Consider the following 23736-nt stretch of genomic DNA (forward strand, 5'->3'; position numbering starts at 1 on the left):
AGAGAGAGAGAGAGAGAGAGAGAGAGAGAGAGAGAGGTATCGAGAACGTATCACCGTTGAAAATTCGAATCGATCGATCGATCGATCGGCTCATTAAACGAGGAGTCAGCGGTTCGTGAGAAAAGCGGATCGCGCGTTCGCGCGACTTGCTTGCGACGCGAGATTTCACGCTTCGAGGATCGATTAATTATTCCCTCGGCCGGCGGAGGCAGAGGAGAGGAGCGAGCGAAAAAAGAAAACACGGTGGAATCGTTTAACCGGCGATATCCTGGCAAAAGGCCTTGCGCGACGCTTCGTTGCATACGTAACGAGATCTCGTCGACGACAAAAGCGTGTTACCACGCCGTTTCACGCTTTTTGCCGTGACTACTAATTTTTATGGATATATCGTAACGCGTTTCTTTTCGTTTCCATCCTATCCCCCTTTTTGGTCATTCGTGTATCGTTCCGCTCGATTAAGCCGAACGCGTTCTTTGTCTCGGGTTTCTTAATGCTTCCGGTGATGGAGGATGATTTAATGATGAATTGGAGTTTACGGGGGTAGTTAAAATATCCGTTTCAATTATTTCGCGTTTTTTTGAACTATTTTCCAATTTCTCGCTCCTTCGTTTCACCACTACGGTTCGAGATTCTCTCCTTTCTTCGAGATTTTATTATATAAGATAGGAATTATCGTCAAAATGTTGACGAATCTATTTCGCAATCGGATTCGCGATTGAATTAGAAAACAACGTTTTACGAATAAAAATTGTACACGTGAAAGTAGGAGAGGAAATAATGTTTTAGAATCGCGTATTAATATTTAGAAATAGATCCCATAATAATGAGAAATTGATGAAAATTCGTATTGCGTATTAATGGCGTATCAATGGCGTCGATGATCCGATGTGACAGATTAATCGTTAATAGATAATTAATTAAAGAGAATTTTACGTTAAAATTAACGGGAGAAATTTTTTTGAGGTTACAACTGCAAGATGCGAGCTTAAAAGTGTAAATATTTTCGATAAAAAAATTAATTATTAATTAATTATCGATGTATCGTTCGAAGCGGTGGCGAAGTATTAGGAGCCGTATAACCAAAATTAGTGGCACGTATTCTCTGTCCTTCTCGCACAGTGTTGCTTTCCTTATCTTTGATGACGTCACGAATACCTCCTTGCACATTCTGCTATGCTAGTAGCAAGTTGGAGCTTCCAGCGTCCAAACGCGAGATGGCGCCACCAGTACTAAATTTTTCTATTTATTTACTATCCTTGTCTAACTTATGGGCAAAAAGGAATTACATTTTTCTATATACGACAGCGTAAACTAACTACGCTTAAAAAATAAATATAAAACGGATGAATAATTCAAATTCTAAAAAGATTTTCACATCTTCTTTCAGATTATATATTCTTCTAATCATAAAATTATAAAATTTCATAAAAAATTTCCGCTTATTACGGATATCTCGAGGAAAAATTTCGAGTGTCACTTTTCTCCCTAATTATATATTCTTTTGATACAAAATTCAGACACAATTTTTCCATTTGAAAATTTTAATTTTGTATTAGAAGAACATAATCAGAGAAGAGGTGGCAGGAGAAATTTTTCAAATGATTTTTCAAAATTTTTTCTACGAGACACGTGTATTTAAGAGCACAAATTTTTAAATTCTTAATACACGTTCACAAACTATGATTCTCAATATATGATCGATATAGAATCTCACACATTGTGAACTCATTATCTCTCATTAATTTATATTTATACACAGTACTGTATACTTTTTCAACGTCCAACATATAAAGGTAAAAAATTTCACACACGTTTCCCTTACGGGATGGCAAATAATTTTTTATCCATCACGTAAAGATAACAAAAGGGTCGAATAAAATTTTTAAAAAGTTAACCTACCTATCTCACAGTCGGCGCCTTTCCAACCCTGTATGCACACCTTGTCGCCGTTCTCGTCGCAGGTGTAATGGCCGAATATGTCGTTCCTTGGCCTGCAGAACTTCGTGCAGGTCGCGTTGTAATAATGATCCGCGCACTGGACCCGAACGCGATAAGCTAGATGAGCGTTTCTCCCTTCATGATTGAGAGTGTGCCACGTGGGTCCTGGCAGGACAATGCCGCTGAAACTTGCTTCCTCGATCACGCCTGTGCTCGCCTCGTCTCTCGCTTGCAGGATAAGCGTGAATTGCCTCTGCGAACCGAGAAAAATACCATATAACGAGGCATCTTATGGGGAATCTTATATGGTCCCTCTATGGGAATTCTATGGGAATCTTCCCAGTCTCCTTAAAAATATTAATAACTCTTAAAAAAAAGAAAAAATAGATTATCATTAAGTTAAAATTACTTGGCTCTCTCTCATCGGTTTTGCATCACTGGTTCTCAACTTGTGGATTACTAAGAGATCCTCCAACCGGTCATTTTTAATCAACGAGTACTTCTTTAAAGTAATTACATAAATCAAATAAACGATGGAATTTTTAATATTTTTCCCCATTTTTCTTATCTTATATAGAAAGAGTCATATATACATGTAACTTTATACACATTTCTTGAATGCAGAACATTTGTCGTTCCGGCAAACGCGGATCGAAAATACGGAAAGATGATGTCACAATGTTGTCTAGGGCTGGTTCGAAAGAGGAAGAGAGGTGGTTTGATGAAGGCGGCAATTAACCCTTGCCCAGCTTGAATAATTCCTTGGCCGACGTGGCCACCAGCGCAAGATGGAGTTTTGCAAATTTACACATCACTCCCTCGACCTTTTGCCTCCCCTATTACTCCCATAATGGGATTATCAATTTTTTCACTTCCGTTTCCCGTACTTCCACGTCACCCAACCTTACATACACATACGTAAGTAAATAGATACACGGATCTTACAAATTATCTTTGATGTTCATCGATCATCGACCACGATGACTCATTTCTAAATCCTCCGGATTTCCCAGAGATTCACTCGCTATCCCATCTTTTGATCCAACAAGGATTAAATCGTTCAATCATCCCTCCATCTCTCCTCCAGATGGTTGATCGATATAATCCAACGAAAAAAGTACTCGACAACCTACTCGAGAGAGTGGAAGGCGTCATTCGACGAGCCATCAGGGAGGCAGAATCGGGAGGAAGTAAAACAAATGCCTTATCGAAAGTGGTGGCCAACCACCACCGATAATTACCGAGGGAACGAAGGTGGACGAAGGTGGCCGTCGACATTTTTCACCGTCGTCCCTCCGCCACAAATCAGAATAATTACAGGCAGAGTTTGCGTGCTCCCCCTTGCGTTACTCGTCCACCGTGTTGCTCCCTTCTCCTCGATTGCTACCACCAATCAAGCTCCGTGAGTGACGGTCGGCTAATGCAATAAATAAATTCCAATCGCGCTGTCGCGGAAGACAGCGGCTATCTGTTGGGCCGGGAGACGCTGCCGAGAGAGGAGAGCGACCAGAAGCGAAGGTAACCGAGCGATGGATCCCAAAGGGGGTGTCCAAGAAGGTACGTACGATAGAAAGCTGGAAGTGTTCCCCATGGAACCGGTCCCGTGGAAAGGAAAGAGAGAGGAGAGAAAAAAAGAGAGAGAGAGAGAGAAAAAGATCGCGGCGAACGAGGCGCATCTCGCGTGTACCCGGCTCGTGTGTGCGCGCCCGGTTTAATGAACTCGGTCGGATCTCGTTGGTAGACAATGAGAGGAGGTTGGACGAGCCGAGTTCGAAGCTTCACCTCTCCATTTTTTTCAATTAGAATCGCAGGTGTTTCGCGTGATCGGTCAACCGTCATTCGAAAATTAATATCTCACTTTTCACCCCCCTCAACCCCATTTTCGATTATCATTCATTGTAGAACATTCGCATCGAGAATTCGCTTCCAATTTTTTCCCGATTCGTTTCGAGCAAGCAAAGGACGATAGGGATCTCCTAGCAGAGGACGATACACGTGGGAACCTCGTTGTTTCCCCCCTTCGTTGATCGATTCCTTTTCCGAACGGGCGGGACAACACCCGTTCAACACGCTCGGCTAACCGCTCGATCGTGACCGCACTGCTGATCGGCGAATTAGCGAAAACAATCTCCCCCCGGAGGCAGCCTAAATGCTTAGATAACGCGGCTAATGCCGCGCGCCTTTCCCGCGCGACAAATCGCTTCCTAAAGTGGCGCGACACTTCCACCGTTGGAAACCCTCGCCGTTTTTTCGCCACGGCGACCGATTTGGAAAGGGAAAAAAAAAACGATGGCGAAACCTGTTCGATCGGTGATTCCCCGAGATTTTCACTCGGAGGTGAGGCCTTTGATGCGAATTCCGCCTCGATGCTTTTTTTTTTCTTCTTTTTCTTTGGACGTATCTATATTCGCTTGCAATTAAGTAGAGAAAATAGTATAGAAATTGATTCAGAATCGATTAAGTCTCGATTAAAATTGTTGAACATTAACATGGAAATGAGAGCACGTTTTATTACCGAGGCGAATTGTAAACCCTTAAGGGAACGAGAGAGATTCCTTGTTATTTAATTCTTTGAGCTAAATTAATTTTCGACTCACGTAGCGCTGTTTCGCTTTCAATAATAAATATATATCTTTAAGCAACCGTTTAAATGCGTAATTGTCAATTATAAATATATATTGCATTCTATAAAAGAGAAGTGTAATTGGGAAAAGTAAATTTGGAAATCTTTTTCAATATTGGACGAAGGGGAATAAATTAGCGATTCTCAAGATGGCGAAACTCGTCCAATCCAATTCTTTTTCCATCCAACGGATGCGAAAAATTGTTGGACGCGACCTGGACGTGCATAAAGAGCACCGTTGTGGCCGATCACGGTTGAACACGAGCGTCTCGCGCTAAATGTAAAGTCGGTTCACTCGTCTCTGCCACTACCTAGAGCAGATGAGCGTTAATTGGTGTTAATTGGTGGCGAGCTTGGGGCCCGCCGTTCCCACGCCCGCGACTTTCATTCGCTCGCCTTTTTTTTTTTCCCTCGCACCTCGTACACACATATATATATATTCTAATTCGTCCGTCCGTCCGTCCGTCCGTCCGCCATCGGCTCTTCGTCAGACCTTCCTCTCCAACCGTCTTAATCGATATGGGTCAGCGTTGGGATTGGGACGATCCCGGATAAAATTTCTATTATTTTTCGTGTCGCTCGATCGAGTCGTGTCTTTATCTCTTTTCCTTTCTTTTGAGGATAAAGAGAAATGAAGAAAGTGGAACAAATTTCTTTGTTGGTCGAGATTGCTATTTTCCCTCTTTGTTCGTGGATGGATTTTATTGAGGTATAAATAAAAAAAGAAAATTCAATTTCGTTTACAATGATTAAATGTACGTACTGTAAATTTAAATGACTTTCAAAATTTCCATTTTCTCCATTCCATTGTTTCCAAGAAGAGAGTATATCACAGAGGCGCAAGCGGATTATTTATTTTCCGCATTAACACTCTTGTTGTCTTTTTGAATTAATCAAACCTTTCGATGATTCTAAAAACAATTCCAAACAAGATCGACGATACGTTTAATACACCGAATCGATCAACGTTACAATCATAACGTTCAATCTTACAATCTCATAATCACGTACAATTAGAAACCGTGAACGTAATAAAATATTATCTCGGATTCGTAATAATTAATCTCCGCCAAATAAATACCGTGCAAATTTCGCGTCACGCCTTTCGAAACTTTCGTTTATATTTTCTTCCATCCCATTGTCAATGGAAAGTATCCACACGCGCGAAAAAGATCCACCAAAGCGATGGATCTCCAAGCGAGCGTAGCGATGGATCTAGGAATTCGCGTGGGTGTAGCGCAGAAAACAGCGTTACGAGCGAATTTCCCCTTTCACCGGGCGAAACTTCTCTCTCTCTCTCTCTCTCTCTCTCTCTCTCTCTCTCTCTCTCTCTCTCTCTCTACTCGTAAGTTCGAACGCATTCGAAGAGCGGAGCGTGCAACAGCTCGCACAGGCGTTCGTGTAATAAATTACGGTATGGATAAAAGTCGGGGTAAAAGTCAGGATCCGAGCAGCGCGTGTCTCTCGATCATCGATCGATCCGGGTCGAGGGACGTGGGTCGCGTTGTGGGCGTAGGAAATTCATTAAGTCGGATATTATTCCGCGAGATGCGGTTCCAAGCGTGGACCAATTAATTAATTTCCTGCCTCCTCAGTTTGGTATTCGTACATCGTGGAGGTTCTCGATCACCGATTTACGGCACCGGGCGTCGTATTCGCGGTTTCACACGGACAAGTAGTGAGGGTAGAGGGGGTAATGGATATGTGCAATGGGTTACAGATCAGGTATGTATTTATTTCGCGTTAGACGTATAGGGAAGAGATGTAAATAAATCGGTCGTTACTCGGCTCGAGATTTTATGGATACTTTTCACTTAGTGCGACGATTAGTGTTTTTATAAGTGTTATTTATACGATAGTAAAATCTGAACAAACACACCGTGAAATACACCGTTAGTTGCACGGAATGTTATTAGATTCGAATAGATTCTAAGAAAAAAAATAACAATCATCGTTTCTTAAAATAAAAATATAACTCGTCCAATAAAATTATTAACTGCATTAATTTTACAAACTAATCTTCCAAAATATAGGAAAAAAAAAATAAATAAAAATTCCACGAATATTTCCCCACCAAATCCAATACCAATATCGCAAGGGCAATCTTCTCTTTTTCGTTTCATTCCAAAAAAAAAAAAAAGAACTTTGCAAAATTCGAAATGCAAGGTTGGCGGCCGCTTTTACGATAATGAAAACGGTGGTCGTAGAAACGATGCATGCACCGTGTCCGAAAAGGATCAGCGGAAGCACGTAGAGGAGGTCGAGGAGCGGCTCCATCTGGCTGTCGTGGCGCTCGCCGATGGGCCGGGAGACGCGTTACACGTCGATCGTGCGCCTCGGTAACTGCACGTAGATACTTACGTACGCCGAATAGAACGCCTTCTCCTTCTCTATGTGAGGCAACGTGTCTTTGGTTTCGCGGAAAAGATCGAACGAGCGGTACGTGAGGACGCGTACTAAGCAGCGAGCGAATCCAACCGAGCACGCCCGCAACCGATCCGGGAAGCCTTGAATGGTTTATGCCTTTTGTCGATTTATTCCGCGAGCTTTCCCTCTTTCTTTCTTTCAATGATCCTCCTCCCTTCGTGTTTTATGGCGCTGCATGGTCATACGCGAACGATTAGAAATTAAAATAAATTGAAAACGTGGCCGAGCGAGCGTTAACAATTTGCAAATTTCTTCCCGCCCGTAAACTTTGCGAATTCAGATTCCCCGTACGGGGGTCGTGTCGAATATTTCGAATGGTTTCCGTGAAAAAGTTTTACTCGCGCGGCAATAATCCCCATGCACGCGTGCATACACGTGTCCAAAGATTTTTAAATTCAATCGGATTGGTCGTTACCAAGACTACCCGATGGCTACTTTGCTAATATCTCGCTACACAAATTTAACGGTATATATAACAATGTCAACAGTTTTGAATACAAGGTTTATTGTATTTATATTGGGGAAATTGCGTCTATTCGGATCGTTATTCGTTTGCTTTACGTGTTCGTGTTCGAGTGTAATCATTATCTTCTTCCCAACACCCGTGGCGGTTCCAATATTCCAAAAAAAAAATCCTCCCAAAGTTAGGAAAATCAGTTTCAGAGGATCCACCTCTCTGCCTCCACCGCGATAAATTCGATTCCCGTTGGGAATTTCGAGGGGGGCCGCCGATCGTCCCCGAAAGCTGCATTCCAAACAGCTCCACCGTTCAATTACTTTCGAGAGCTATTTCGCAGGAACGCGAGCCGCGGACGAGGTGGAGGAATCCCTCGGCGGAATTCCGACTTTTGATCGCTTTCGAGCACCGCCGCTGTGTTTACCCTTGACCCTTAAATCTCGCCGCAACAATCGGGGGTCTCGAGGTCAGGCGTCGCGATGCGATAAATTCGCAGACTTATAAACCTCCCCCTCTTCTCCAATGGATGGAGAACGATTCATCGGCACAAAACAAGAAGAAGAAGAAGGAGAAGAAGAAGGAGAAGAAGGGGTTGTTCCTTTGAAAATTCCAACGTTTCAAGGCGAAGGGAAGTTTCGTTCTGGAATCCTTTCCTCGTCCACGGTTCCCAATTAACCGGTTGGCTAATAAATCTCGCGTTGTCCTCGAGGAGAACCTCGAGAGGCTCTGAAGAGAGAGAGAGAGAGAGAGAGAGTATAGCTAGAGAGGACCGCCTCGAGAGAGGAAAAAACGAAGCGTCGAAGCGAGGAGGAGGAAACGGAAAGAAAGAAAGAAAGGAAGAAAGAAAGGAAGGAAAGGAAAGAGAGGAGGGATTCTCGAGCGGGGTCTGTTCAAGCCACTGTTCACAGGGGCACAAGGCCGAGAAGCCTTGGCACGATGTCGCGACGAGGAGTCGCTCGGTTAAAGGAGACGCGGTTAAAGGAGGAGCCAGCTCGCGATGGTGGTTTGTCGTGTGGTGGTGCCTCTCTACCTGCATATCGCGAGGAACCTGACATTCTTCGCGTTAAATGCCTCCTCGAGCCGAGCTCTCGCGCCCATTTTACACGTACGCGAGTTCGTCCCCTTGTGTGCGCGCGCGTGGATCGAGGTTGAGTATGTATGCGTAGCTTATTTCGTACACACGGAGAGTATTGCAAGAGAGAGAGAGAGAGTAGAATTTCAGAAGCGCAGGTGCACTTCTTTTCGGGTAAAACTTTATTTCTCACTTTCGGAAATGGAGATAGAGAATTGAATCGAAGGGATATTTTATTAAATTTGAGTATTTCGCAAAGAAAAAAAGAAAAGAAAAGAAGAGAAAAAGAAAAAAAGAAAGAAGGGAAAAGATAAAAAAGCGAAAAAATGATTAAACGCTTATGAGGTACACGAGTCGCGCTTTGTCCGAACGTTCCATAAATCCAGAAGCCCGCGAAAAGTTGTTAAATATTCAATCGCCATAACTCTTCCGCCCATAAAATCCCACTGGCTAAACATTCGTATTACAATCTCCCTCGAGCACGCTCAAGGGAATAATGGCGATATTTCAACCGTGGACGATAACGCATTCAAAAATTGCCTCTAAAATCCGCCGAGGTACCCATACGCGAATTCTTTCCACCGTGGACATAATACCACATAGTACACGCACATATACACACACACACTCACACACACACGCGATCGCGGATGGGCACGCGAGGTCGCAACAGCGAAGAATCGAGACCTGTATACTTACAGAAAACGTGGTTCGGGAGACACGATGGCAACGGCAGCGACTCGTACCACGGGCTAACTAGCGATGGAAGAAGAAGAAGAAGAAGAAGAAGAAGAAGAAGAAGAAGAAGAAGAAGAAGAAGAAAAGGAGGAGGAGAACGAAGAGGAGAACGATACCACTGTTGCGAAGGCAAGAAGAGGAGGGATCACGAGGAGGAGATTGGTATGCGGTCCGCGCAGCGGGTTCACACACGACCCAAAGGCAAGTCCCAAAGCCAGTCTGCTTTGAGAAAGAGAGACGAAAAACGAGAGAAGAAGAAGAAGAAGAAGAAGAAGAAGAAGAAGAAGAAGAAGAAGAAAAAGAAGAAGAGAAAGAGGAGGAAGAAGATGGAGAGGTAGGAGGTAAGGACAAGCTCGCGAGGCATTGCCCAAACCGGGGCGACAGTTTCTTCCTCCTCCTCCTCCTTTCATTTGCATACGCTTGATACTGTACACCTGTGTGCCTCACTTTGCGTTGCGTGTTCCTCAGCCACGTACTACACCTGATCAATAAGTTCTCGTAAATCTCCACCGCGGTTAATATACCCCCTCCCTCCCCCTCTCTTTCGGCCCCCTGCCGCGCCAACGAGGGCAGTTTCGTTGGTCGCCCGCCATTTTTAATCGATGACTTTCGCTCCTTTTCTCACAGGAGATAAAATTAATAATCTCGGCGAGGCGAATTATGGCCGAGGCTCGGCTTCGAATTAAGCGAATTCCACGTAGCGGAATCTAGATTGAATTCACGCATGTGGGAACGCGGAAACGGAAAAACGTTATGACGATATGAAAGCCCCTTGTGGAGGGGGACATTATTTCTACGTATGCACGTATGTATGTAACTACGTTCGTGGAACAGGATCGCAGGATCGACGTAACCGTCGAGCGGAGTGTCGTTAATACGGGGCTGAGGGATCGGGATGTTCGATCAAAATTTCTAATTACCTCTGCGTTTATGCGATTCTCGGACGTGCACTCGCGTGTGTTCATTAGCGAGGAGGCGCGTCAAAGGGAATTGTAGAGAGACAGAGAGGGAGAGAAAAGAAGAAGAAAAAAAGAAAGGCGGATGGGAAATTTTTCATACGAGTTGGACGTAAATCTCCTTGATCGGTCGACGGCCAGCAACAAGTCGAGGCTGATTGCGATTCCCGCGGGCGGTTGAAGAGCGATTTTGGAGCCGTTCGTTCGCTCGATTAACGACCGGCTCGCGCACATCTCCCTTGACAAATCGATCCTGCTTCCGTATCTTCGCCGCTGCGTGATTTATTCCTGCTTAGGAATCGGCCCCCTTCCCTAACCAAAATATAAATGACACGCCACGAATATCTCTATCGTTGGTAGGTAAGCCACTCTTCTCTCTCGCTTCGATCATCCGGCTTTTACGATTCCATTCGTAAGAAAGAAGAATTGACAGGTCATCGATGATGACCGATTAATCCGTCGAATAGAAAGAACAGGAGAAGGGATGGAATTCTTCTTCGAAAGAACGAGAGTAAAACGTAGTACTCTTTCTTTCGATTAATTTTTTTTTTTAACAATTGTCAACGATCGCGAACGATAATAAATTAAAGAAATATTCGCAGATCGCTCTGGATCAAAAATAATTTCAACTGTGGGTGAAAATACACGAGAATTGTGACAATTGCGATGTGTTGCTGTATTTGTACGCCGTCACGAGTCGCAGCAACCGGAAACGATTAATACGAATGAATTACTGTTTTCCAAGCTGAACCAAAATGTTCACAGGTAATTCTAGAAAAACGAGGCCACCACGTTCACCGGCCTCGTGCGAGGCGACCGAATGGAATGCGATATCGACAAAGATGGGAGGGAGATTGGTCGAAGAAGGAAGAGGGGAGAGGGTCAGGAAACGAGTCCCGAAAAGTATGCAGGGACCCCTTCGAGCAGAGAGCGAGAGGGAGAGAGAGAGAGAGAGAGGATCGTTTTGGAGGAGAGGACGCGAAGAATACACCTGTTGGATCCTGACTCACGACGATGATCCCCTGCGGGGATTCGAGGCGTGCCCTCCTCACGCTTGCTCCTTCATTTTCGTCCCCCCGCGGTTTTTATCCATTCCCTCCGCCGTCGAACACCGTTTAGACGACTATCGTTTATCATTACACGGCCCATTATCGAGGCTATAATTATCGAAATTTATCACGCGCCACGGAGAGAGGAGGATAGGGGGGCCTCTGGGGGGTTTCTCACTGGGTTTCGTCCAATTCGACGACGAGCGGGCTTTTCGCCTCTCTTTCCCTCCCCAATGAGAAAATGAGTTCAATTATTCAGGAGGGTGTCAATAAATACAGGCGACATCACCTGGGAAATTTAAGAGATTTTATTATTAGGGGGGAAGTTAAGAAGTCTTTTCGGTGTCTCTGGTTCCGAAGTCGGCCCAGTTACGTCGATCAACGGTTTTAAAAGATTCAAGCCTTCGAGGCACGGCGAACCGTAACGACGAACTTTATTAAGGCGTGAGAAAGTCCCCTCCAGGAGGTGATTAAAGCCGCCTCGGCTAATCTACTTACACGACGCCGCGGTTTGGAACTCAATAGCGGCTCGGTTTAAATTGAATGATGCCGTTTGACGCGTGACACGGCCGTTTAAACGTCGCATCGATCATCCGATGTCCTTCGGCCAGACTCGTCCCGACTTCGAGAATAATTTCCATTTTTTCCTTTTCCTTTTTCTTTCTCTCGCGATTCTGCGACGTGGAGATATCGATTGATCGAGAAGTTCGAAAGTTGCGGCAAGATTTCTTCTTTTCTTTTTTTTTTTTTCTTTTGCAAGGATTATTTTTGATTCCAATTGGATATATAACGATGATTCGTGAGCTTGAATGGAACGAAGGATACATATATTATTTTTTCTTGATTCTAAACTTTTGGTCGATGGTTTATAAGGTTTCGCTTCTTGATAATACGAATATCATTTATTAAATCGTATACACCAATACGTTATTCTTGCTTTTTCTCGGATTATGATTTATGCGCCGATCGATTATTATTCAATCTTGACGTTTCCAACAATAAAAGAATATTACTCGTCGAATTATAATGTGTTTAATTCCAAGCCGGTCGTTTATATTTGTTCACCCAATCCTTCGATTAATATATCATAAATCGTACATTTAATCAATTGCATTTATTTTACGATTGTAAATAATCACGCAATGATTTTCGTACCGAGAATAAATCATAATAAATGATAAAAAATCCACGATTTTTATACATTGCTCTACGAAGCATCAATCTACCTATATATTTAACAGATACAACGACAATCTCCAATTGAATCATCCAACAGTTTTCAATCTCGTCACCCTCGCGCAAGCCAACACGTTCGTGTCGGCTACTCGCTAATTCATTCGACACAATGCCCAGTGAGATCCACGTGGGCCCACCAACCGTGACGTCACATCATTGATAGGCGCCCACATTGAAGGATATTGTGCCAAGAATAGACTATCGATCCACCTTTCGCACTTACTCGTTGCAAAATGGAAACGAAAATCGACGAAAATCGCGGTCTAAAAAAGGAAGGAAGAAAGTCGTTGATACTTTTTGCGTTTATCCTACTACGATTTTCTCTTCCTATAATAAACGCATAATAAAATTGACGAAGATTGCGATTCGACGAAGAAATTATATTATATTATAAATAAAAGATCGACGATGGAAAATAAAAAGATCACTGGTTCAATAATGGAATCACGATTCGAGATTGTCTTGCGTGCAAAGACAAGAAAGAAAGAAAGAAAAGAAAAAAAGGAGCGAAAATTGGCGATCCAACGAAGGTGTGGGAAAGAAAGAAGATCCGCGACGAAAAGGGGAAACGGGAAATTCCCTGGATGGAAGTCCTGGAATCACGGACAAAGATGGGGCGAGGAACAGGAGAGCGTTGGTGGAAGAGGACAGCGCGTATACGAGTAGGGGTGAGTCGAAGAGGGATAGAGGGGGTCGTTGCCGGAGAAAGGAGAGACGCGAAACGTGGCGTCTGCTCGAAGGCGCACGTAGACGCTGCGGCCAGGATTGTGCAAAGGCACGGCTAACTCTCATCTCGGTGATCGTTTCCTGTGCCATTATGCTACCGCTGAAAAGCCGGCTGTATTCCCTTCTTACGTATGCCTGTTTACGCCGCTATTGAAATCGCAAACGGAGAAAGTCGAAGGACGATTATTCCGGCGTGTGGCGTACACGTATGTTTGTTTCTTCCTTTGCTGGTAACCGGTATCGAGTGGCTTATTAACTTCGAGGAGCGTTCTTAAACGCGTGGAGCGTATATAAGGCGGTTGAAAGGTATATTATACGGAAGGGATTTTTATTATTGGGATTTTTCAATGTTCTCCAAATGTCTTGTCGAATTGCGATGCTTTGGAAATAGACGCGATGATCGAACGATTTTTCTATTTCATTTTATTTTATTCGTCACTCTTGGCCTTAAGTAACATTACTTTTCGCACAAAATTTTGTATTCTACGAAATTTGCTCGATTTTTCACTACTGGAATTATTTGGAGAATAAGTGATTAATAATTTTACCATCTAGTAACGAGATTTCAAAATATAAATGTAAAGATCCACGTTTTTTTTATATTGTTATTCAATTATTTATAACGTTTGGCTTTAAATAACATTGATTGTTTTTTGCACAAAATTTTGTATTCTACGAAATTTGCTCGATTTTTCATTACTGGAATTATTTGGAGAATAAGTGATTAATAATTTTACCATCTAGTAACGAGATTTTAAAACATAAAGGTAAAGATCCGCGTTTCTTTTATATTTTGTATCGTTATTCAATTATTTATAACGTTTGGCTTTAAATAACATTGATTGCTTTTTGTACAAAATTTTGTATTCTACGAAATTTGCTCGATTTTTCATTATTGGAATTATTTGGAGAATAAGTGATTAATAATTTTACCATCTAGTAACGAGATTTTAAAATATAAATGTAAAGATTCACGTTTTTTTTATATTTCGTATCGTTATTCAATTATTTATAACGTTTGGCCTTAAGTAACATCGATTTTCACACAAAATTTTGTATTCTACGATATTTGCTCGATTTTTCACATGAAACTACTTCGAGGTGATAAGCGATTAATAATTTTGCTACCTTCGTGAATCTAGATCATTGCCTAGAATTTTTCCGCACAATGGTAACGAGATTTCAAAATACAAAGGTATCCGCGTTCCTTTTCGAGCTCGAATCGCGAGAAATCTCATTTAGAGGCGCCGCCCCTGCCTCTATTAAACGGTGGCCGCTTGTTCTCATTTTCGAAATCGTTGAAAGGCAACCGAGTGAATCTCTTCTCGGGGGAGGAGGGGAGGGAGGGTTGGGAGAGACGGCAATTTCGCAACAATATACGAGAGGGAGGGGGAGGAGGAGGAGGAGAGGGGCCCGGCCGCTCCGTTGGAAAAAGGCTTGCACACGGGGGCATTGTATCGCGACGTCGATCGCAAATTTCTAGCCCCGATTCCTTTGTCGATGCGGGACGCGCGAGAGCTATCGAATCCAAAGGATTTCCGGTCTGTTGCTCCTCTATCGGCGAGCAGTCGTTACGTTAGAATTCCAATTCGGTTCCAGTCGCTTGGCAACGCCTTCATCTATTCCTCCTTTTCCTTCCTTTCTCCTCGGCCGAGAAATCTTTCTCGAATCCAAACGTCTTCTCTGGCAACACCCCAATTTCCGATCCCTCTCGACGAAACAACGAAGATCTTCTCGGCGCGGAGGAACGGAGAGGAAGATTTGGCACTTGGCACTCGAAACTTCACGCCTTTTTTCGACCAACTGAAAAGTTTTTTTTTTTTTTTTTTGAAATATGAATAATGTAAATTTGAACGCTGTTTCGTCGTGTTCCTTTCCAGGCCAGAAATTCCTCTTCAACGACATGCCTACCTCGAAATTTTTCTTTTCCATACAAATTTCCATACGTAAAACTTCCCACTATATAAACGATAAATCTTCCAAATCTTAACAGACGAAGAAGCTACGAATCTTCACGCACGATTCCCTTTCATAGAAATCGTTGGAAATCGGTTTCCAATTGCTATTACATCGACATATCGCCGATATATATCTTATTGGCGTAATTAAAAACCGGTAAGCGTTCAACGGGAGTAGAGAACGAAGGAAGATGCGAGCGACCAGTTGCATCCACCCACGTGACGTGTCACCGGGGCCAGGTCGGGCCGCTGTCGAGCGTATAATTACGAACGGCCGATTTCGATGAGCGAAGAGATGCTCGTAGGATGCTCGAGAGCCAAGCATGACGACGTGTTTCCGCGCCCAAGAGGTATACACATCGGTCAGAGCGTATACGTCAAGGGTCCTCCAACAAGGGAACCTAACGGACCGAATCGAGCTCTGCTTTCTTTGCGCGCGCGCTTATGTACGCGTATATACGTATATATATGTATATATCGAGAGATTATATAGACGTTTGCACGCACACACGCGTGGAGACGGTCCAGTAGTGGATTATTTGAAGAGCACTAGCGTGTTTGTATATTTCATAACTCGCTCGCTCGAGGCTGTAAGAGGGACCCGTTGCGGGGTCCGTTTCTTCTGGAGGGGCGACAAAGGGTGGGTCCGATGGTGTTCCCCCTCCCTCTTCTCGAGGGGCATAAACAGAGACCCTTAAATTGCTTCCTTTCCGTGAAGCATTTTTTCCTCTCCTCTCTTTTTTCTGTCTTCCTCTTTTTTTTTCTCTCTCTCCCCTCCCCTCTTCTTTTCGCTCTCGGCGACTAGAACGGTTCACGGGTGTGTGTACGCTTCTTCGAGCATTTAGCGGTGCCCGAGCTAATTCAATTATGGGGCCATGGGCGCGCAATAAAAAAATATATGGAAAGTAAATACACGTGCACGCCGACACGGGATTTTTTTTCGAGGGTAAGCGTTAAGCGTTGGAGCGTTAACGCCGTATGCCGTGGTACTTTTTTTTTTTTTTTTTTTTTTCTCTTCGAGCGGGGAATCTGAGGAGAGATCAAAACGAGTATCAAAATCGAGCGAGCTTGTTCATGAAAAGAAGAAGAGAATCGTGTATTAGAATTTCTACGTCTCGTTTCCTTATTGGAATAATAATTGAATTTCTTTAGATGGATCCGACTATAAATGGAACTTTCAACTCGGCTGAAAAATGTATGGTAAGGATGGTATTTTAATTTATGTAACTTCCATGATGTACTGGTATTGTAATAATTATAAAATCATTTCTGCCTTGAAAAACGGTAAAACTTGATTTTCATTACGTCTGCCGATAATTGTGCATCTCCTCGATGATTGAATACGGTGTAATATATGCACGTGTATAATCGTTTCCGAGCGAGACAATCTCGAAACATTGATTATATCTCTTGAGAATTTTATTTGTACCCGGTGAAAAATTCTTTTCACGAAGGAAGGATCAATAGACGAAGGCTTCTCGCGTCTCGAAGCGGTTAGAAATGATCCTTGTTGATCACGAAGGAGAGAATTTTTATTTACGATAATTCGCGTATTTGAACCGTATGGGTTCGTAATTACAATTTCGAGTATTTTTCTTTTTTTATTTTTAACCACTCGAAGGTTTCACGAACGCGAGAGTTTCGTTCCTTTGCTCGAGAAAATATCATTTACGCCATTTATGATAATTCGAGACTGGGACGAGAGCTTTGTTTGTTCGAAACGTAACGAAGGAGATAAATATTTTCTCGTACGAATCGCGAGTGGAGAAGAATTTTTTCCTTCTTTCGTTTCTTTTTTTCCTTTCCTTTTTCTCCCCACACCGATCCAATCCAAACTATTTTATTCGCACTCAACGATTCGAATACATTACAATTTTAGACAATATTGTACAAAAGACACGTAATAAGATAAAATTGGAACAAAGGAAAAGAAGATCCACTCACCGTCCATCGGAAGGTGAAGTGCAGTTGTAGGGTGACCGGTTCGCTGAGGGTGAAGGTGTTCTGGCCGAGGGCGTGACTAGATACGTTGCCAAAGCTACACGAGCCTATGGCTGTGACATTCGACTGGTATTCCTTCAAGCAGAGCCAGAAGGCCGTCGAGCACGGTGTCGTGCACGGTGGTAATTCTCCTTTTCCTCCGCCATCGCCTCCCCCGCCGCAACACCTACCGTCCACCAGGGTGCCCCTGTTGTTCGTCAGCGAGAGGATTTGCACCTCGAAGAATCCGCTCGCGTTTGTCGCCTGTTCCAATGATAAAAGATTAAAAATTATTACGATCGTTATCCTCTCCACTTTTAAAATATTATCGTTGCATAATATCGAAAAATATTCTCGAGAGAGTGTCACGATATTGGATCCTGAAAAAAACAGTAGTAGTAGCAATTTAATTTCATCGACGAGATTCAGAGAGACTCGTTGCTTGATATTTCGATATATCGTGTTGAATCCTATCGTGTTTGTAACTCCAACATTTTTTCGAACGGATTTATTACGGGCTCGTTACGCGGAGAAAACGATCCGCATTGAACGGAGCACGATGTTTCGTTCGTTTCTAATGGGCATAATAAAACAGCGGGATTTTCCAGGTTGGGTCTCTGGCGAAAACGGAAGTCTCCGCGGCCCCAGGAGGCGAAAGGCCCCTCGAGTGTCTATTACGAGGCAGCTTCGATACGATGGAAAAAGTCGGTACGTACGGTTTCGAAACACCGTTTCGTGCTCCGCCATTTTCTTCTCAAAGTACCTTTTACTCGATGACTTTATTTATCACCTCTTCGATTCTCGACAAAAAATACGACTGTTCAAAATCGTTTCAGAGAATTTTTACCTTCGTTTTCAATTTTCTTTTTGCTATAAATAAAACGAGCTCGATAAATCGACACAACTCGTCGAGAAAACGAGGATTTCTCTCGAAAATTCTCCGATTCAACGGCGAGTACACAATCCATTCCGCGCGAAATTCACCTATCTACTTTCCCATTCACGGTCAAAATTGCGGCGATGGGATCGCGCAATCGCTCGCTTCGATGCCGCAACCAACGCGCGAATTTTACATCGCCTCTCGCTTTTCGCCCATCGTGTATTATACACGGATTAACAATATAAAAGCGGCACGAAATCGTCCCGTTTCGAACGCGGAGAGTCTTCCTTTCGAGGCTTACGAAATCCCTCCTCTCTCCACGTATCTCTCACCTACACCTATCGGTTTCGAATGCACGCTTCTGAATCGGGCACGTGCATTCTACATGGTGTGTGTACATATATGTATACATGTGTGTATACGGGGCACGTACGTGTAGCGCGCGGTCATAAGCGTGTGCATCAAGCGAGTGAAGGATCGTGCACGGCCCCCGGGGGCCTGTGTAATTACCGTAAGAGTAAGATCGAAGGTAGAAAGCGCGGAGGATCGTCTGCTGGCCTTTGCTTTCCACAAACCGCTTCCTACTATGTTATATAACGTTCCTCTCTTCGAGTGACATTTTGCCTGGGATCCGAGCTTCTGCGGTTTCGCGGGCGAAGGAGGTGAGGGCCTGGGAGGATGAAATCTCGGGGAAATTGAGGAGTGAATTGAGGAGAATAATGTCCGGCTGCCGCGCGCAGGAAATGATGGAGCTGTCGGGGAACCAAGGGGGGGACACACACAGCACGAGAATCTTTGTTAAAACGAAACTGATTTCTTGCATCTCTTATGCGTAGGAATAAATTTTCAGAATTTTCTAGAACATGATGACGATTTATATAATATTTATAAATTTAAAAAATATTTATTAATATTTATAAATTATAAATTGAATAATATCAATAATAATTATTGTCGTGAAAGAGGATTTGTGTTTCGTTAAAACAAAACTGTTTTATATAATATTTATAAATTATAACATCAATAATAATTATTGTCGTGAAAGAGGATTTGTGTTTCGTTAAAACGAAACTGATTTTTTGCATCTCTTATGCGTAGGAATAAATTTTAGGAATTTTCTAGAACAGAACATGATGACGATTTATAAATTGGTTAATAATTATATTAATAATAATTATTGTGAAAGAGGATTTGTATTTCGTTAAAACGAAACTGATTTTTTGCATCTCTTATGCGTAGGAATAAATTTTCAGAATTTTCTAGAACATGATGACGATTTATAAATTGGATAATATCAATAATAATTATTGTTGTGAAAGAGGATTTGTATTTCGTTAAAACGAAACTTATTTTTTGCATCTCTTATGCGTAAGAATAAATTTTAGGAATTTTCTAGAACAGAACATGATGACGATTTATAAATTGGATAATATCAATAATAATTATTGTCGTGAAAGAGGATTTGTGTTTCGTTAAAACAAAACTGATTTCTTGCATCTCTTATGCGTAGGAATAAATTTTAGGAATTTTCTAGAACAAAACATGATGATGATTTGTAAATTGGTTAATAATTATATTAATAATAATTATTGTGAAAGAGGATTTGTATTTCGTTAAAACGAAACTGATTTTTTGCATCTCTTATGCATAGGAATAAATTTTAAGAATTTTCTAAAACAGAACATGATGACGATTTATAAATTGGATAATATCAATAATAATTATTGTCGTGAAAGAGGATTTGTATTTCGTTAAAACAAAACTGATTTCTTGCATCTATTATGCGTAGGAATAAATTTTCGGAATTTTCCACAACAAAATATGATGACGATTTATAAATTGGATAACATCAATAATAATTATTATGAAAGAGAATTTGTGTTTCGTTAAGAAACTGATTTCTTGCATAGGAATAAATTTTCGGAATTTTCCGGAACAGAACATGATGACGATTTATAAATTATAACATCAATAATAATTATTGTCGTGAAAGAGGATTTGTGTTTCATCGATACACCCTATGTATACACTCGTACTACTTTATTATATTCACTTATGTTATATACGCAATAAAAATACAAGTTTCACTTTTCGAAGCGGTTAATCGGTAACTTTCAAAATAGAAATAACCCAGAGGCAGTAGTTCGGCTATCTTGAAAATTCAATCAGATATAATTCATTCCCCTACTCTCCAAGGAAGAAAAATTTCCCCAAAGTATATCATTCCGTTCCGTCCATTTTCTATTTCCTTTTTCCCCCTCCCCGTATACTTAAAATTCTCACGCATTTCTCGTCTCATCGCAAGAAACATTCTTATTTTTTTTTTTTTTTTCTTTTTTTCCAACATATAACAATTTAACACACACGCTTCGTACACGCCTCGTATCTCGTATTTTCCCAAGTTAAATAAAATCCAATAATACTTAGCAACATTTGCCAATATCTCTTTCTCCGAGAGAAGTACACGCGATTTGCACGTGTTATCCGTGACTAACTACGTTATATTCGCATCGCAGCATAAATCACACAATTGTGAACATTCTCCACTCTCCATGCTTTTATACAACCGTATACAACCGTCATAGTTGAATTTTCTTCTAAAACAATCGTGACTAACTCGCGCCGTGGCCACGCTCTGGACACCTTCTCCCCAACTTGTACACAAGCTTCTTTTTAAACAGAAGAAGAAGAAGAAGAAGAAGAAGAAGAAGAAGAAGAAGAAAGAAACCTTTTCCAAGCTAAAAACCGATAATTCTCCCTCCGGCAATATATCCGCCAGAGTCTTTCTCTCTCTCCCTCATCGAGGGGAGAATATATCAATCGAGCGTGCAAACGCGGAGCGTGTCGCGCGGCCGTAAAACGAGCAGCGTGCGTTTTCTTTCGCCGGTTCGGTTCCCTCGAGCCGTTTCCGCGCGCCCGATCGCCGTCGCCGCCGCCGCCGTTTACGATCAGGAGGGAAGGAACGCGGACCGAGAAGGAGCGGTGCTCGTTTCCGCCCTCTGCTCGGAACCGTGTTTGACCAACTCGACGGTGTAACGACCGTTTCTCTCTCTCTCTCTCTCTCTCTCTCTTCTCCTGTCGTTTTATTAGCAGTGCATACTTATTCTGGAGGCACTCGCCGGTAACCCGTTGCCTCCGAAAGCAGCTGAAAACCGTGAACGACTGTTGGCCAGGGCGAAAGAGGGAGGAAGGGAGAGAGTTTGCGCGGCCGAAGTTTGCACAGTCCGCTCACGTGCCGACGTGAAATTGGCCGGTGTCGCGGAGATGGCTTTTCAGACCGCCGCCGCCGCCGATGCGGAAGAGCACACGGCCTTCTTCAAAACTGGGATCGGTGTACGACAAGTTGGTACGGTATGGTATGGTTCGATGATACAGTGCGTATATATATATATGTATGTATATGTGCGTGTGCGTGTATAGGGGATGGGTATGTATGCCTGTTGCGGGGAAAAACGAGGCTGGAATTTTGAACAGCCGATCGAGGCCGGAGGCCTCTTTCTCACGCGGTCGAAACGCGGTGAACTTATGCGAGGCGACACGACGCGTGATCCGGTTTATCTTATAAAGGATTAATTGGGACGATTAGATGTTCCGTTTTTAGGAATTTTCGCAGTTTTTTTTTTTTTTTTAAGGTATCTTCTAAGGTATATATATCTGTCGATCGTAGATCGATCGTGATCTTTGGTCTATATATAGAAGATAGGCGAGATAAGGTATGGCATGCTCGAGTGTAAAATTGCTGTGTACTTTATTGGCGTAACTGCGGTCAGTTTCAAAGCCCCTCCCGGGATACCAATGTTTTCTTTCTTCTTTTTTTCTTTAAATGAGGTTTGAAAATGATTTCGTGGAACGATCTTCGAACGGTTCGAAGCCCGTTCAGGAAGAAATTACGCACGTAATTTCGTTTTATTTAGATTAAAATAGATTTTTCGAGTCTATTTTAAGTCTTAAGTTGAAATCTTCAATCTTCTAAGAAGGAATAAATGACGAAGTTTCAAAATACGATTTTGAAGCTTTGCGCAAAAGTTTGCGAGAAATGTTCGTCGAATATTTAAACACTATTAAATATATTTATACGAGATTCATACGAGAACCAGGAAATGACATTCGCGTCTCTTGATGATGTTGGAGCATTCACGAGCAGCCACGAGATCCGTTATTTTCCCATACGGTCGGGGCCCCGGTCGCCACCCAGCCATAATTGAAGATCTTCAGAGCTGTCGGGAGGTGTAATAAAGGTGGACACCTCGTATTAACGTCCACTTCCCATCCCGCGCCTCCTCAACGATCGCTTTGCTCGAGTTGCTCCCTTTCACGGTTATCAGGTCAATTGTGCGAAAGCTGATTTTTCGCCGGAAGGGGAATCTCCTTTGTGAAGCGTCGATTGTTTCTTTGGTAACGTTATTTCCCCTCCCCCTCATCATGTTCCGTAATATCCTATTCTTCAAAACATCCGTACAACCGCAACAACAATCCAACCGATTATCTCGATCGAAACGAGATTGAAATTATTCGAAAAATTCAGATAATGGTCGCGGATATGCAAATACGCATATATATTCGAATGTTTTTCTCGACCGATCGAATGACTTAACAAAGGACAGCACTGTCAGAATATCGAACGAAATGGAAATAATTGAAAACCATTTGATTGATCGACATATTATTATTATTATTATTATAATTTGCAAACGATTGCAGAAGATTTATATATATATATATATATATATTTTTTTTTTCCATCGTTTGCTCGTTATAATATGAAATATGCATATCCACGTCCAATCCGTTCCATCGATCGTCTCACGGTTATAAAGGATTAATTCGTTATAATTCTTAGTTTAGCAAACTGTCAAACTGATTGTCGATCGATGCCAGAACAACCGATGCCGAGTCTCGATTTTTTTCCGTGTCGGACTCGTGCGAATATACGAGCGATCGGTATGCGACGGTACCGTAATATAAACAGACATTAACGCAGCAACCGGTTAAATGCGTAAGGAAACGACGCAGAGAGCCCATCAGTTCCATCAGTCATTAACGTGTCAACTACCTCCAACTACTTAACAACTATCTATTTAGTAGGGGCATCATCCTTCTTCGCAACGAATTCCCGCGCTTATTCAAAATTTCCTCCACCACAGTGAAACGAAACGAAACTTTTACGACGACTTTGCTCGCTTATCTAAAAAAAAGATTCCAAAAGATTCGTCTAAAAAATATTTATGTTGCCACGACAAATTATAAATTATATATATATATATATATATTTTCGTGAATTGTCGATCCAAAGGAATCTTCGTCACTTCGTCGAAACTCGAGGAAAAATCATCGAAACTTACTTATTTATTATAACTCTTGTATCTTTTGTCGTACAATTCTCTTGCGATAAAGTCAAAATTTCAAAAGAACGAAGCCTCGAAAATTCTATTCTCTCATAAGCTTCCCTAAAAGAAAATCGGCACGCAGAGACAAAGGAGCGGGATTTCTGTCGCGAGATTGATTTCTGGACACCTGGTGCACGAGAGGGCAGAGGGTTTTACACGTCCGTTTTAAGGCCCTTGCGTACACACACATACACACACACACCTCTGCTCGTAACTCGTTACGAGCCTCGACCCGCCACGACGAGGATGAGCCGTTTCTCTCTCTTCGTGAGCCGCGCCGCGCCGATTCGCGGGAGAACAGGCTTTCCT

General features: G+C 42.5%; 1 protein-coding gene across 1 annotated transcript in view; it reads right to left on the reverse strand.

Annotated features, from left to right (window-relative positions):
* Nucleotides 1-23736, reverse strand: part of LOC122715144 (protein jagged-1) — a 47211-nt gene that overhangs the window by 11375 nt on the left and 12100 nt on the right. The window contains exons 2-3 of the mRNA XM_043937076.1: nucleotides 17125-17424; nucleotides 1900-2191 (exon numbers count right to left, since the gene is read on the reverse strand). Of these exons, the coding sequence (XP_043793011.1) occupies nucleotides 1900-2191; nucleotides 17125-17424 (592 nt within the window). The remainder of the gene's footprint in view (nucleotides 1-1899; nucleotides 2192-17124; nucleotides 17425-23736) is intronic.

The sequence above is a fragment of the Apis laboriosa genome, unplaced genomic scaffold (genome assembly GCF_014066325.1).
Source record: "Apis laboriosa isolate Shangri-la unplaced genomic scaffold, ASM1406632v1 scaffold34_cov151, whole genome shotgun sequence".
NCBI lineage: Eukaryota > Metazoa > Arthropoda > Insecta > Hymenoptera > Apidae > Apis > Apis laboriosa.